Below are 12,918 nucleotides of genomic sequence, written 5' to 3'. Positions count from 1 at the left end.
CACAGAGTTACTTGTATTGTGTGAACCCAGCCACTGTGAAACAAAAGCAGGTGCCACAGTGAGAACCTCGGTCATATCAGAAAAATTATATACACCAGATCCAGTGCAGAGAGCCAGTGTGGTGCAGTGGTGAAGAGCATGGGACTGGGACTCAGGCGATCCGGGTTCGAGTCCCCGCTCAGCCACAGAGCCAACTGGGTGACCTTGGGCCAGTCAGAGACTCTCAGCCCAACCTACCTCACAGGGTTGTTGTGGGGATAAGATGGCGGAGGAGGAGGATGTAAGCTGCCTTGAGCCCTTTGTAGGAAAAAGGCAGGAAATAAATTGGAAAATCAATCAATCCATCAATCCCCATGGAAATAACATGCCTCTGAATGATGAAGGCTACTCAAAACGGGGGCGGGGGGGACACCTCATAGGGAGCTGGTGGCATGACCACTGAAAAAGCCCTGCCTCCAGCAGGCCCCAAGGGAATGGTAGCCGCTGCAGGTGCTCAGGTGCCTTGAAACTGCCTGCCGGCGTGACCCCAGCTCGCTGCTTCTACCGCAGCAGGTGACGCCACTGGTGCCCTTTCCAGGGCAGCCCTGCCGAGGGCCCCTTGCGGCAGCCCATCCTGGAGCTTAGAAGGACGGAAGCTCCGTCAGCGTAGAAGCCCAGCTTCTGTGCAGTGCAAGTGGCCGACAGTACCGAAAGCACGACTATGGATTCTTGGGAGGAGCGGCAGGCGGGACACTTGCTCAGATAGTTTTATGGAATTCGGAACTCTTCCTTCATTTGCCGTGGGGCAGGGGGAATGCCTCCTCTGGCTGCCAGGCTTCCTCAGGTGCTCCAGCAACCATGGGTCCCCACGGAGGTCTCTTAGGGCAGCACCCTAAGGACACTGGGACAGAGAAGGTCCTGCGTCTCCCAGCATTCCCTGGCCAGCACCCAGAACCCCCTGCATACTTGTGTGCAAACTTCGAGCTGTTTCCATCAAGCCGTTTTTGTGGAAGCGGTTTCCCGGCAGGAGCCCCATGAGGTGCTGAGACTACAACTACCATCATTCCCAGCCAGGCTGGGGAATCCAACATTGCCTGGGCTGGCGGGAAAGGGCGCATCCAAAGGGCATCCGACTGGGAAGGGATGCTGTGTGTAGTTTTCTTTTCTTTTATAACTTTTCTTTTATAACTTCTTTTATATTGTTTATATTTTTTATTTATTTTATATTATTAATTTTAATTTTATATTGTTATTTTTGTATTGTATTGTATTTTATTATGTTGTAAGCCGCCCCGAGGCTTCGGCAAGGGGCGGCATAGAAATGTTCTAATAATAATAATAATAATAATAATAATAATAATAATAATAATAATAATAAGTTCAAAGGATGCTCTGGCTGGCTGGCACAGGCTCCAGGTACAGGGACAGTGTGAGGGGACACGCGGTACAGTCCCCCAGGGGCAGAAGTGGCCCTGGACATGTGGCAATGTCACGTGCTGGCACCCTCTTCCTCCGTCCTTCTCCTTCCTCCTCCGTAGGTTCTGTTCAAGATGTTCCTCGGAAGTGCCAACTTTGGGGAGGCTGCGCACTTCATCTCGACCCTCGGCTTCTTCAACCTGATCTTCCTCTCCTTCACACCCATCATCCTCTATTTTACCAAAGTGGAGTACTGGTCCCCCTTTTCAGCCGTGCCGTGGGGCTACCTGTGTGGCATCGCAGGGCTCTGGCTAGGTAAGCGTGAAGGAAAATGTCCCCATCTGCAACGCTGCCCTGAGCTTCGCTTGCAGCAAGAACTTTGGCGGTTTAGGACTTCGTTGCATGTGTTTTATTATATTTTTCACTGTCCCTTAACTGAAACTCTTTGGATGGTTCACATCTAGTGAAGCCGGAATATGCAACACAAGATCCACTATAAATGTTTAAGCTGGAGGTATAAGGTAGGAGGACAAAAAGAAAAAACTAGCAGCAACTCCAAGATTTAGAATACAGAAACAAGCACGACAAAAACTGAAAGAACACAATGCCTAGAAAAGCAGAAGCGTCTTTCCCGGTGCTGCGAAGAGTACAGTGTCAGGGGAGAACTCTGGGAAATCCCTTCTGCCCTGGGCAGCCACCCCAGAAAAGACCCTCTCCTTCATAGCCAGCCACCTCTGCTCCCCCATACAGGTCGCCACCCCAGGAGGGACCCTCCTAGCCATTATGATCTCCCTTAACCGCTTCTTTGACGGATTCCTTTTCACATGGTTTTTATGAGAAGAGGACTGCAGGAGCATGTGAGGATGTTTGAATCTAGCGCCAAAAGGCAAGGAGTTTCGAATACCACCTGCAACAGGAATCCAAAATCTCAGGGCCAGGGAGCGAGTGGGGGCTGATCCAGCCCATCCTGAGGACCGGGACTCTGGCGATCCAGGTTCTAATCCCTGCTTGGGCCTGGAACCGGCTGGGTGACTTTGAGCAAGCCCAACCTACCTCACAGGGTTGTTGTTGTGAGGACAAGACTGAGAGGAGCAGGGGGAGGAGAATGATGGGAGCCACTTGGAGCTCCTTGGAAGGAAAAGACAGGCTCTGAATAAACATATAAATACATTTAAGCTCATCTGTTTCCCTGCAGATGCAAGTCCGCTGGCAGGGAAGTGCCTTCCACAAATGCCAGACTTTTGTTCTTTCCCTTTTCAGCGTTTAACATTCTGGTGAACGTCGGCGTCGTGCTGACATACCCGATCCTCATATCCATTGGGACCGTGCTGAGCGTCCCGGGCAATGCAGGTGGGTGCCTTCCGGATCATTTGGAATAAATAGTGGGATCGTTTGAAATGCTGGGCGCAGTTGGAGCAGGGGTGCCGGATGTCAACCGTGGGGTCCTGGTGGCAGTGAGACTTCTAAGCTGAAATAGGCGGGGTGGGGGGATTGGGGGGGGGTATTTTGGGACTGCAGGTGGCGCAGTGGTTTAAACTTCCGTGCTGCTGGGTTGGTTGATCGAAGGGTCGTCAGTTGGAGTCTGCACAACGGGGTGAGTTCCCCTTGCTCCATCCCAGCTCCTGCCAACCTTGCAGTTCGAAAGCATGCAAATGCAAGGAGATGAAAAGGTGCCACTTCGGCAGGCAGGTAACACTGCTCCGTGCACTTTGGTGTTTAGTCATGCCGGCCACACGACCACGGAGACCATCTGCGGACAAACGCTGGCTCCCCCGGCCAGGAAACGGAGATGAGCACCGCCCCCTAGAGTCAGGCATGACTGGACTTCACGTCAAGGGGAAACCTTTACCTTTACCTTTATTTTGGGCCAAGTCCCCGTTGCTTTCATCCTCTCTCCGGTCTCAGCACTGGATTGCAGCCCTTGAGAGCATTTCCAAAATAGAATGTGGCCTTCACACGAAAGACGTTTAACACTTCTGGTTCAAAAGCACCCCCTCAACACAGCATCAGTAAAATTGATTGATTGATTGATTGATTGATAGATACGTACCCAGGCTTTCTTTGAAGAAATTGGCATGCAAGGCAGCTTACAAAATGGGAGCAAAACAGAGCAAAAAATTCATTGAAATCTTGATTTAAAAAGAAGGAAACAAATCATTTGAAAACACTGAGAGAATGCAAACAGTTTGCAACCCGAGAGACCAGCCTGCACACCAAAAGGCATCTTTGTGGGCTGGCAGGAGGCAGGCAGAGAAAAAACTCAGATTTCTGCAGCTTCTTGATGAATGGCAGCTATTTATTCATTTAGAGTCCTTTTTATCTCACTTTCAGCAGGGAAAGGATTCTGGAGCTGCTCCCATGTAATAGATAAAACTGGCTGTCCCTACTGGCTGGTGTGTTACCTAAAAAGACACGAACATGCAAGGAAAAAGGGATGGGGAGGGAAGAGGAAAGAGCAGGACTGGTAGCAACCTCTGTATCACAGTTACAGGGAATTGCAAATATAATGGTCATGTGTAGAGGTTAAATTGGTGAGGAAAGGGTTCAAACTGCTAAGAGTTGAAATAATCACATCAACATGCAGCCCATGCTTTGCTCTGGACTCTCAGCCCCTGGCCTCATAACACGCAGGACCTCTTCCCCCTAAGCTCTGTGCAAGCTGTCTTTGCCCCCACTTCATCGGCCAAACCGATCTTTCACTCCCACAGACATTGTGCTGTTTTGGTCTTTCCCTTGCTGGCCGTCTGTACAGGCAGAATGTCTGTGAACGTTCTGTGGTGGTCCCAACCCATGCTTATGTTAGGCAAAAGAAGCTGTGAAAATACTCCTCCCCAAGTTAAATAACCAAGACTGCCATCAGAGTGAGGTGATTCCTTCGTTTGTCTCACTAGATGGGGAGAACCTGCTTAATCAGAGTCTCTCCAAAGCACAAACACACGAAACAGCTCCTTCACCCCTCAATCCATCTGCCACAGTCCTCCCCTTTTCCCTCACTGGGGAAGCTACCAGGAGGTTTCAATCTTTCTGTCCGCCTAGTTCCTATTCCCTGTCTCATGCCATTCCATATATCTGCATACATCGCATGTGCATTATAATTAGCCCACTGTCTATTCAGGGTGTGTGAGTTGATACTCATCAACCAATGACACCTGCCTGCTTACAACTACAAGTTCACTAGTTCCCACACTGGAAAAGTGAAGAACCACCCACTGACGAACTGATTCTAAAAAAAGATCTTGGACTGTGCAGAAATGGATAGATTGACCTTGTCACTGAAGGAGAAAGAAGATATTGACTTCTATCAAAGTTGGGACTCTTTTTATTATTGGCTCTTGGGACTCTTTTTATTTATTGGGACTCTTTTTATTTTTATTTTTATTATTTATTGTTATTATAGAAATGGGACTTTGTATAGATTTAAATATGTTTTTAAGTTATCATAAATGGAAAAAAATGTGGGGGCTGACCCAGTAGGCCCAATGTTTTTGATGATTGATGTTGTTTTTAGTTTTTCTTTGTTTTTAGGATTATCATTTCAAATAAAACTTATTCAAAAAAAGTTCACTAGTTCCCCCCTCTCTAACTTCACCTTGCCCTACAACCCTGTCTCATAAAACTCCTGGGAGGATGAGATAGGAAGTAGCACACTTTCTTTCAAGCCAATTATATTTTATTCCCCTCCACCTTCCTTCACTTCGGGCTTCAGGCTTCATGACCTGGTTGTTTTGCTTCTCTGTTTCTCAGTCACTGAGTTGCTTCCTTCAGTTAGAATGGAGTTTCAAGTGGAGGGCAAGCTGCCAGTGAGATTATCAGGTGTAAACGTAGGCCAAAAGGCTGAGAGTTAGAACCTTTGGCCGGATTTGGGGCTCTGGGTGCTAGGCGGAATCAGTATTAATTAATATAAAAGTCCCTGCGGCCATCTGTTTCACAGGAACCCCCCACCGCCCATGTTCTCTGCCTCTCATAGCAAACCACATCATAGTGGCCGCCATTTTGCTTTGCCCATGAGCCTCTTGGGAGTGATGCTGCTTTGTCCCATGGCATTATTCCCAGGGACATTCTGCAAAACAAACCGGTGACTTCTGATGGAAGCGGCCCATCCGGTCCCCCGTTACTCCGGCAAAAAACTGCATGGCGATAGAGCTTTGCTCACAGGGGCATTATGGGGAATCAAGATGGTGGTCGCCAAGCAGTGTCTGCCACAGAGCACCACAGGGCAGGGAGTCACCTTTGTCTGCTTAGATAGGCTGGACAGGCCCAGGGTGGGCATGTCATGAGTGGAGCTGGCTGGAGCCGGGGTCAGACTAGATGGCCCGGGAGGCCCGTTCTGACTCGCTCTGTGTCTATGTTTCGGCTGTGACATTTGTCCCGCACTGACTAAAATGGACCGCGCGTGAAATGAGGAAGCGGCATTTTGGTTCAGTGTCTTTTCTCCCCCTCCCTGCAGCTGTTGATCTTCTCAAACGCGAGGTGATCTTCAGCGTCGTCCGGTTGGGGGCCACCATGATCATCTGCCTGGGGTTTTTGCTGATGCTGCTTCCCGAGGAGTGGGATGAAATCACGCTGCGGTTCATCAACAGCCTGAAGGAAAAGAAGAGCGAAGACCACGCCGAGGACCTCACGGACTCCAGCATCCACTTCAGGAGCAGAAGCAGAGCGAACGGGGCGGTGTCTCTCCCGTTGGCTTAGACCCGGCGACTTCTTACTTGCACGACCATGTATATTCTGTGAATATGATTTAATAAATTTTTCTCACCTACCTGTATGCTAAAAATGACCGTTTAATTTAAGACGATGGATGGATTGTCCATTTAATGCTAAACACGTCAGTATGCAAACTTTCCATTTGTACCCTTATCCAGGAGTAGGTGGAAGTGCAATAAATGACTTTTTTAAAAGCAAAGCAAACGACAAAGCAAAGCAAATCTCTTTCTTTTTTGGGAAGTAGTTTAAAAAGGACTGACGGGGAAATGGCTTTTCAATGAAAGTCGCAGGCCAGTAAAAGCCAGTGTGACGTGTGACTGGAACGCAGGCGATCCGGGTTCAAGTCCCTGCTCAGCCACGGAGCCGACTGGGTGACTTTGGGCCAGGCCCAGATGCTCAGCCCAGCCTACCTTGCAGGGTTGTTGTTCTGGGGATAAGAGGGGGAGCAAGAGGAGGGGAAGGATGAAAGCTGCTTGGAGTTCATTGTAAGGGAAAAGTGGAGTGTAAATCAAATAAATAAGTATCGCCTTTTGGTAAAGTAAGGCAGAATGGGAGTGGGGCCGGGTGTGCCGTCATGGGGTGGGGGAGGGGCACACATGGCGGGAAAAGAGCACCCCCAAAGCGGCTTCCACAGAAAAACAGCCTTGCTGCCATGCCGGCTGGACTGTGGCAGAAGCTGGAAACATAGAAACAGAGCAAGTCAGAAGGGGTCCCCCGGGTCATCTAGTCTGACCCCTGGTTCCAGCCGGCTCCGCTCACGACATGCCCACCATGTGCATGTCCTTCCTGTCCGTGAACACCCTCACTGATGGGGCCTCAACAATCTCCCGTGGAAGCCCATTCCACATCCTCGGGGTCCTGACTGTCAGGAAGTGCTTCCTGACATCCAAATTGAACCTTGGCTCCCTGAGCTTGGCTCTATTGGAGCACGTCCTGCCTTCCTCTGCAGGGGAGAACAGGTCTCTGCCCACCTCCGTGTGACGCCCCCTCACATACCTGTGTGTTGACAACAGATCCCCTCTGAGTCTCCTCCAGGCTGAAGAGACCCAGTTCCCTCGGTCTCGCCTCATATGGCATCCCCTGCAAACCGGCCACCAACCTTGTGGCCCTACGCTGCACTGACTCCAACCTGGCTATATCCTTCCTGTAACGAGGGGCCCAGAACTGAACACAATACTCCAGTTGTGGGCGCACCAGAGTTGTGTAGAGTGGCAGTAACACCTCTCTCGATCCAGAAGCCACACTTCTGGCTGTGCAACCAAGGGTGGCGTTCGCCCTCTTGACCACTGCATCACACGGCTGACTCATGTTCAGCCTGCAGTCAACCAGCACCCAAGGTCCCTTTCACAAGTGCTGCTCTCCAGCCACTGGTCCCCTAACCTGTACTTATGACACCCATTCCTGTGCCCCAAGTGCAAGACCTTGCAGTTATCCACATTGAACACCATCCTGTTGTCTCCTGCCCACTTCCACAGTCTGTCCAGATCCTTTTGGATCCGGAGCACCTGCTCCTCAGTTGTGGCCACTGGAAGCCCTTTCTCTGCCTGAACTTGCTCAGGGCCACCCTTAATATCCCGACTGTGACCTGGGCACAGTCACTCTCCTAGCACATGTGCTGATAAAAAGAATATCACAGAACATGCCCAAGTGGTCCCACTTCTCCATAGCAGGGACATGAACTTCACGATTGGATAAATTCAGGGAGAAGAAGGTTATCGAAGGCTGCTAGTCCTCATGGCTCGGTGCCACTCCAGTACCACTGGCAGAGTGCCTCTGTACCCCAGTGGCTGGAGAAGATGGGAATAAGGGTGCTGGTGGCCTCCTGCCTTGCCCGAGGGATTCTGGTTGAGGGCCATGACATGAGCAAAACTCTGGAGTTGGGGCTGACCCAGTATCGACCCCATAAAGCCCAAATGATAAAAAATTAAATTGAGCCAAAAGTTCTTTCTAAATTTTGGGGCTATGCAAATTGGTCACATAATATATGGGCACAAGTTTCTTTCTCCCAAATATGAATTTTATAGCGGAACATTTAAAGGTGTTCTGTGATTTGGAGTGCAAATTTTGCTGCTTACTGTAATAGTTAATTTAGCCTTAAAGTTGTTGCTTGTTGCTAGTTGCGAAGTTGTGTCCAACCCATTGCGACCCCATGGACAACCCTCCTTCAGACCTTCCTGTCCTCCATCATCCCCCGGAGTCCACCCAAGCTCACACCAACTGCTTCAGTGGCTCCATCCAGCCACCTCATCCTCTGCCATCCCCTTCTTCTTTTGCCATCTATTGTTCCCAGCATTAGGCTCTTCGCCAGGGAGTCCTTCCTTCTCATTAGGTGGCCAAAGTGTTTGAGTTTCATCTTCAGTGTCTGGCCTTCCAAAGAGCAGCCAGGGTTGATCTCCTCTAGGACTGACCGGTTTGATCGCCTTGTGGTCCAAGGGACTCGCAGGAGTCTCCTCCAGCACCGCAATTCAAAGGCCTCGATCCTTCTGGGCTCAGCCTTCCTTATGGTCCAACTTTCACAGCCCTACATTGCAACTGGGAAAGCCATAGCCTTGACTATACACACTTTTGTTGGCAGGGTGATGTCTCTGCTTTTTAGTGTGCTGTCTAGATTAGTCTTAAAGTACTCCAGAGCTATTTGACTGCTGACTACATACACATGTAAGTCCAGAATTTCAAGTTGACTGAGAAGCAACTATTGGGAGAAATGACTCTGACCCTAGAGGGAAGAAACATAGAAACATAGTGAGTCAGAAGGGGTCTCCCGGGCCATCTAGTCTGACCCCCAGTTCCAGCTGGCTCCGCTCATGACATGCCCACCATGTGCACGTCCAGCCTATCCTTGAACACCTGCACCGATGGGGCCTCAACAACATCTCATGGAAGGCACACTGGAGCAAAACATTTATCAACCGAATCCATCACAGAGGAGCAGAGAAGCATTTTGCACCTTGCTCAGGGTGTCTGTGAAGGGAACCCGAGAATCGAGGAGGGTTAGCCAGGCCCTGGCTCCATTGAGCCCTATAGTGTTGACATGGGCTGGCAGCAGCCGCTCAGCAGGTGCCTGGCAGGGCTTCCCAGCTGTGGCTGCAGATGGCAGGGGTTGAACCTGGGCTGTTGCAGGGGAAGCCGTAGGAGGCGAGACTGAGGGAACGGGGTCTCTTCAGCCTGGAGAAGAGGAGACTCAGAGGGGATCTGTGGGCGACATGCAGGTGTGTGAGGGGGCGTCACACGGAGGTGGTGAGAGACCTGTATCTCCCCTGCAGAGGAAGGCAGGACGCGCTCCAACGGAGCAAAGCTCCGGGAGCCAAGGTTTCGTTTGGATGCCAGGAAGCCCTTCCTGACAGTCAGGACCCCGAGGGTGTGGAATGGGCTTCCACGAGAGGTCGTTGAGGCCCCATCGGTGCGGGTGCTCAAGGATAGGCTGGACGTTCACAAGGTGGGCATGTCTTGAGCGGAGCCGGCTGGTGCCGGAGGTCAGACTAGATGGCCCGGGAGACCCCTTCGGACTCGCTCTGTTTCTGTTTCTATGTTTGTCTGCCGCTCAGCAAGAAGAGGCCTGTATGAGAATCCCTCTTTGGCAGACAAAACTCCAACTTCCAGAAGTGAAACAACCTGCTAACTTAATTTTTTGTCAGACAAAAACTGCCTTTGGGCTGCAAGCGGCGGAAAAGTAAGAAGAAAAATGCAATTTGACAAACGAAGCAGCTGCGAGATTGCCTTCTTCGGCACGTAAACGGCAATCAGGCCTCTCTCTGACAGGAAAACAAAACGTGTCGCGAATGCTGGCGTTCTCGGAGCATAATGTGTTTCCAAACGCTCAGAAAGGAACCCGCGACAATAGAGGCTGTCATTCACAGTGCCGTGAGTGTAACTGTTTATGGCTGTGGAAATCGATCTCTGCTGTTCTGCAGCTTGTGTTTTTATTTATTTAGCGTGTTTTTATCATGCTGCTCAGCCACAATAATCAAGAAAAGCAGACAGTCCGTGCCCACAATCTTTTATTATCTAAAAGACCTGACACGCGAGGAAAAGGGAATGGGGAGGGAAGAGGGGAAATACGAATCTTTCTGGTCCAGTTTTCCCACTCATTTCGCCCAGTGCAGCCTGCTGGAAGGGCTACTGGAGGTTACAACCGAGCAAGGAGAAACCTTCATGGGTGGGGGCAGAAGGGGGTCTTCAGCAGAAAAGCATAATAAAATGTTTGAAATATGGAGTGTTCTCTATTTATTTCTTGCATTTCTATACTGTCTCATAGCCCAGGGGCTCTCTGGGCAGTTCGTAATAAAATACAATAAAGCCAGAAATATATCAATAAAGCAGAATAATGATATAGTAAAAGCAAGTTATAAGAGCACAGAATTTTGGCAGTTAATGGCAGAGAAAAAAAATAAAAGTGAGGCATGAGGCTATCAAAGCAAAAAGCAATGTTAAAAACCAAGTTAGTCACCATAGACCAGGAAATAAAAAGGTCTTGCCGAAAAGAGAGCAGCTACAGTGCAATAAAATAGAAAGGCATTCTTCTAGGCTGGACATGCACATGGTGGGTGTGTTGTGAGCGGAGCCGGCTGGAGCTGGGGTCAGACTAGATGGCCCAGGAGACCCCTTCTGACTCACTCTGTTTCTATGCTTCTCCCAACTGTCAGCCCCCTCACTTCTTTGTGGGCTGGGTCTGGGAGAAGAACCTCCGTCAAAGAGCTTAACGGCTGGGTAGGGACAGATGGGGATGTGGTCCCTTCAGGTGATCTGGCCACTCACCCAGCCGCCAGCAGAGTTCCCTGGATGCCCTCGGTTGAGGGATTGGTTTGCACCATCACTGGGCAGCACTCCATCCGCGGGAGGGGATTCCAGATTTAATTCTCCATCATGTGACGTTGATCTTGCATCTCCTGCCGGTCAGCCTCATGGGAAGACCCTTTCGTGAGAGGGAGAAAAATACCCCCCCAGCCACTTTCTTCACACTGTGCTTCATTTTGTGCACCTCCGCCAGGTCTCCCTCGCTCAGCCCTTTCCTAAAATCAAACAACTCCAGATGGGGTCACCATCCCTCTTGCTTCAACCCCTGGATCGTTTTGGAATCCCCTTTCTGCACTTTTCCTTACTCAATAGATGTGTTTAGATACAGTCGCCAGAACTGTACAGAGTATTCCACGTGTGGTTGAGCCATAGATTTGTATAGAGTAAATATGATGTTAACAGGTTTGGTTTCAATTCCTTTCCAAATTCTGCCTGATGTGGAGTTTCCCTTTTTTGAAGCAGCTGCACAACTGGGTCAACTTTCCCATCTAGCTGCCCACCAACACCCCAAGACCAGTTCACATCCCCACCAGTCTAAACTTGCTGATGTTCTTTGCCTGGATATGCATGATTTTACATTTCCTAACACTGAGCAGCATTTGCTATTTTGATGCCCCTTCTTTTCCCGGCTTGAAAAGATCTTGTGGCATTCCTCTCAATTCCTTTGTCTTAATCACCTAAATAATTTGGAGTCATCTGCAAACTTAGCCACTTCACTGCTCTCCCCTAATCCCAGGGCATTTTTGAATGAATTTGAAAGATGCCCAGAAGACCTGACGGTTTACCTCCCTCCATCGGGAGAATTTACTTTTTATTCCCACTTTCTCTTTTCTGTTCTTATGATCCGGAAGAGGACCCCACCCCCCAGCCTTTATTCCATGCTAAATTTGCTCAGAGCTGAGCGACTTTGTAAGAGCTCTTGGAGTAACAGTATCTACCAGGTCACCCCATCCATGATTGCCTGCCACTCTCAAAGAACCCAAGGTTTAGTGAGACATGGCTTACCTTGGTAGAAGCCATGCTGATTCTCCTTCAGCAGGGCTTCTCCTTCCAAACACTTACTGATTTTATTGTTAGTAGCACTTTCTTCTTTGCACATACTTTCAACAGTCGCTGGCACCCAGGACAGGCATTTCTGGCCAAACAGGGGAGCTATGGAGTGGCCTCCAGGCCATGCTGCAAAGAACAGTGGCAGTAATGCATCCTGTGGCCATTAAAATGCCATCTGAACTCATTGCTCCTCCCTTCCACAGTGAGATCCAGCAGCCTGGAGTTACACAGGTGATTCTCTCCTAGTGTGGACATCCAGTGAGGGAGGTAGTGAGACATGGCTTACCTTGGTAGAAGCCATGCTGATTCTCCTTCAGCAGGGCTTCTCCTTCCAAACACTTACTGATTTTATTGTTAGTAGCACTTTCTTCTTTGCACATACTTTCAACAGTCGCTGGCACCCAGGACAGGCATTTCTGGCCAAACAGGGGAGCTATGGAGTGGCCTCCAGGCCATGCTGCAAAGAACAGTGGCAGTAATGCATCCTGTGGCCATTAAAATGCCATCTGAACTCATTGCTCCTCCCTTCCACAGTGAGATCCAGCAGCCTGGAGTTACACAGGTGATTCTCTCCTAGTGTGGACATCCAGTGAGGGAGGTACGTGAGGGGGTGCCACGTGGAGGTGGGGAGAGACCTGTTCTCCCCTACAGAGGAGGGCAGGACGTGTTCCAACACAGCAAAGCCCAGGGAGCCAAGGTTCCATTTGGATGCCAGTTTGAAAAGAGCTATATCACAAACGGATCTGTTGAACCTAACCTAGAGCCTACTTCCAAAAACTCTCCTTTTCAGTAACCCTGGGCACCCCACCTCTGCAGTAGAGCCAGCCTCCCAGAAGCTTGCCAGCCTTTCTAGCCCCGTGTCATGTCACGTAATCCAGGACTGGACTAGCTTGTCTTCCTCCTCTCCTCTGTCCCTTGCCTTCTCTTCCAAATCTCACCTGTTCCATGGCTGGCCTGAGCACCTGCGGACGGCAT

At 49.9% G+C, this 12,918-nt stretch overlaps 1 protein-coding gene across 3 annotated transcripts in view; it reads left to right on the top strand.

Annotated features, from left to right (window-relative positions):
• Positions 1-6,213, top strand: part of SLC35F4 (solute carrier family 35 member F4) — a 123,134-nt gene extending 116,921 nt beyond the window's left edge. For all 3 annotated transcript variants that reach the window (XM_044436531.1, XM_044436530.1, XM_044436532.1), the window contains exons 6-8: positions 1,518-1,710; positions 2,656-2,745; positions 5,843-6,213. In XM_044436531.1, coding sequence (XP_044292466.1) covers positions 1,518-1,710; positions 2,656-2,745; positions 5,843-6,084 — 525 coding nt within the window. In that variant the 3' untranslated portion in view covers positions 6,085-6,213. The remainder of the gene's footprint in view (positions 1-1,517; positions 1,711-2,655; positions 2,746-5,842) is intronic.
• Positions 6,214-12,918: the final 6,705 nt, after the last annotated feature.

This window comes from Varanus komodoensis, unplaced genomic scaffold (genome assembly GCF_004798865.1).
Source record: "Varanus komodoensis strain SLA01 unplaced genomic scaffold, ASM479886v1 scaffold3, whole genome shotgun sequence".
Classification (NCBI taxonomy): domain Eukaryota; kingdom Metazoa; phylum Chordata; class Lepidosauria; order Squamata; family Varanidae; genus Varanus; species Varanus komodoensis.
This window is presented reverse-complemented; position numbering and strand designations above follow the sequence as displayed.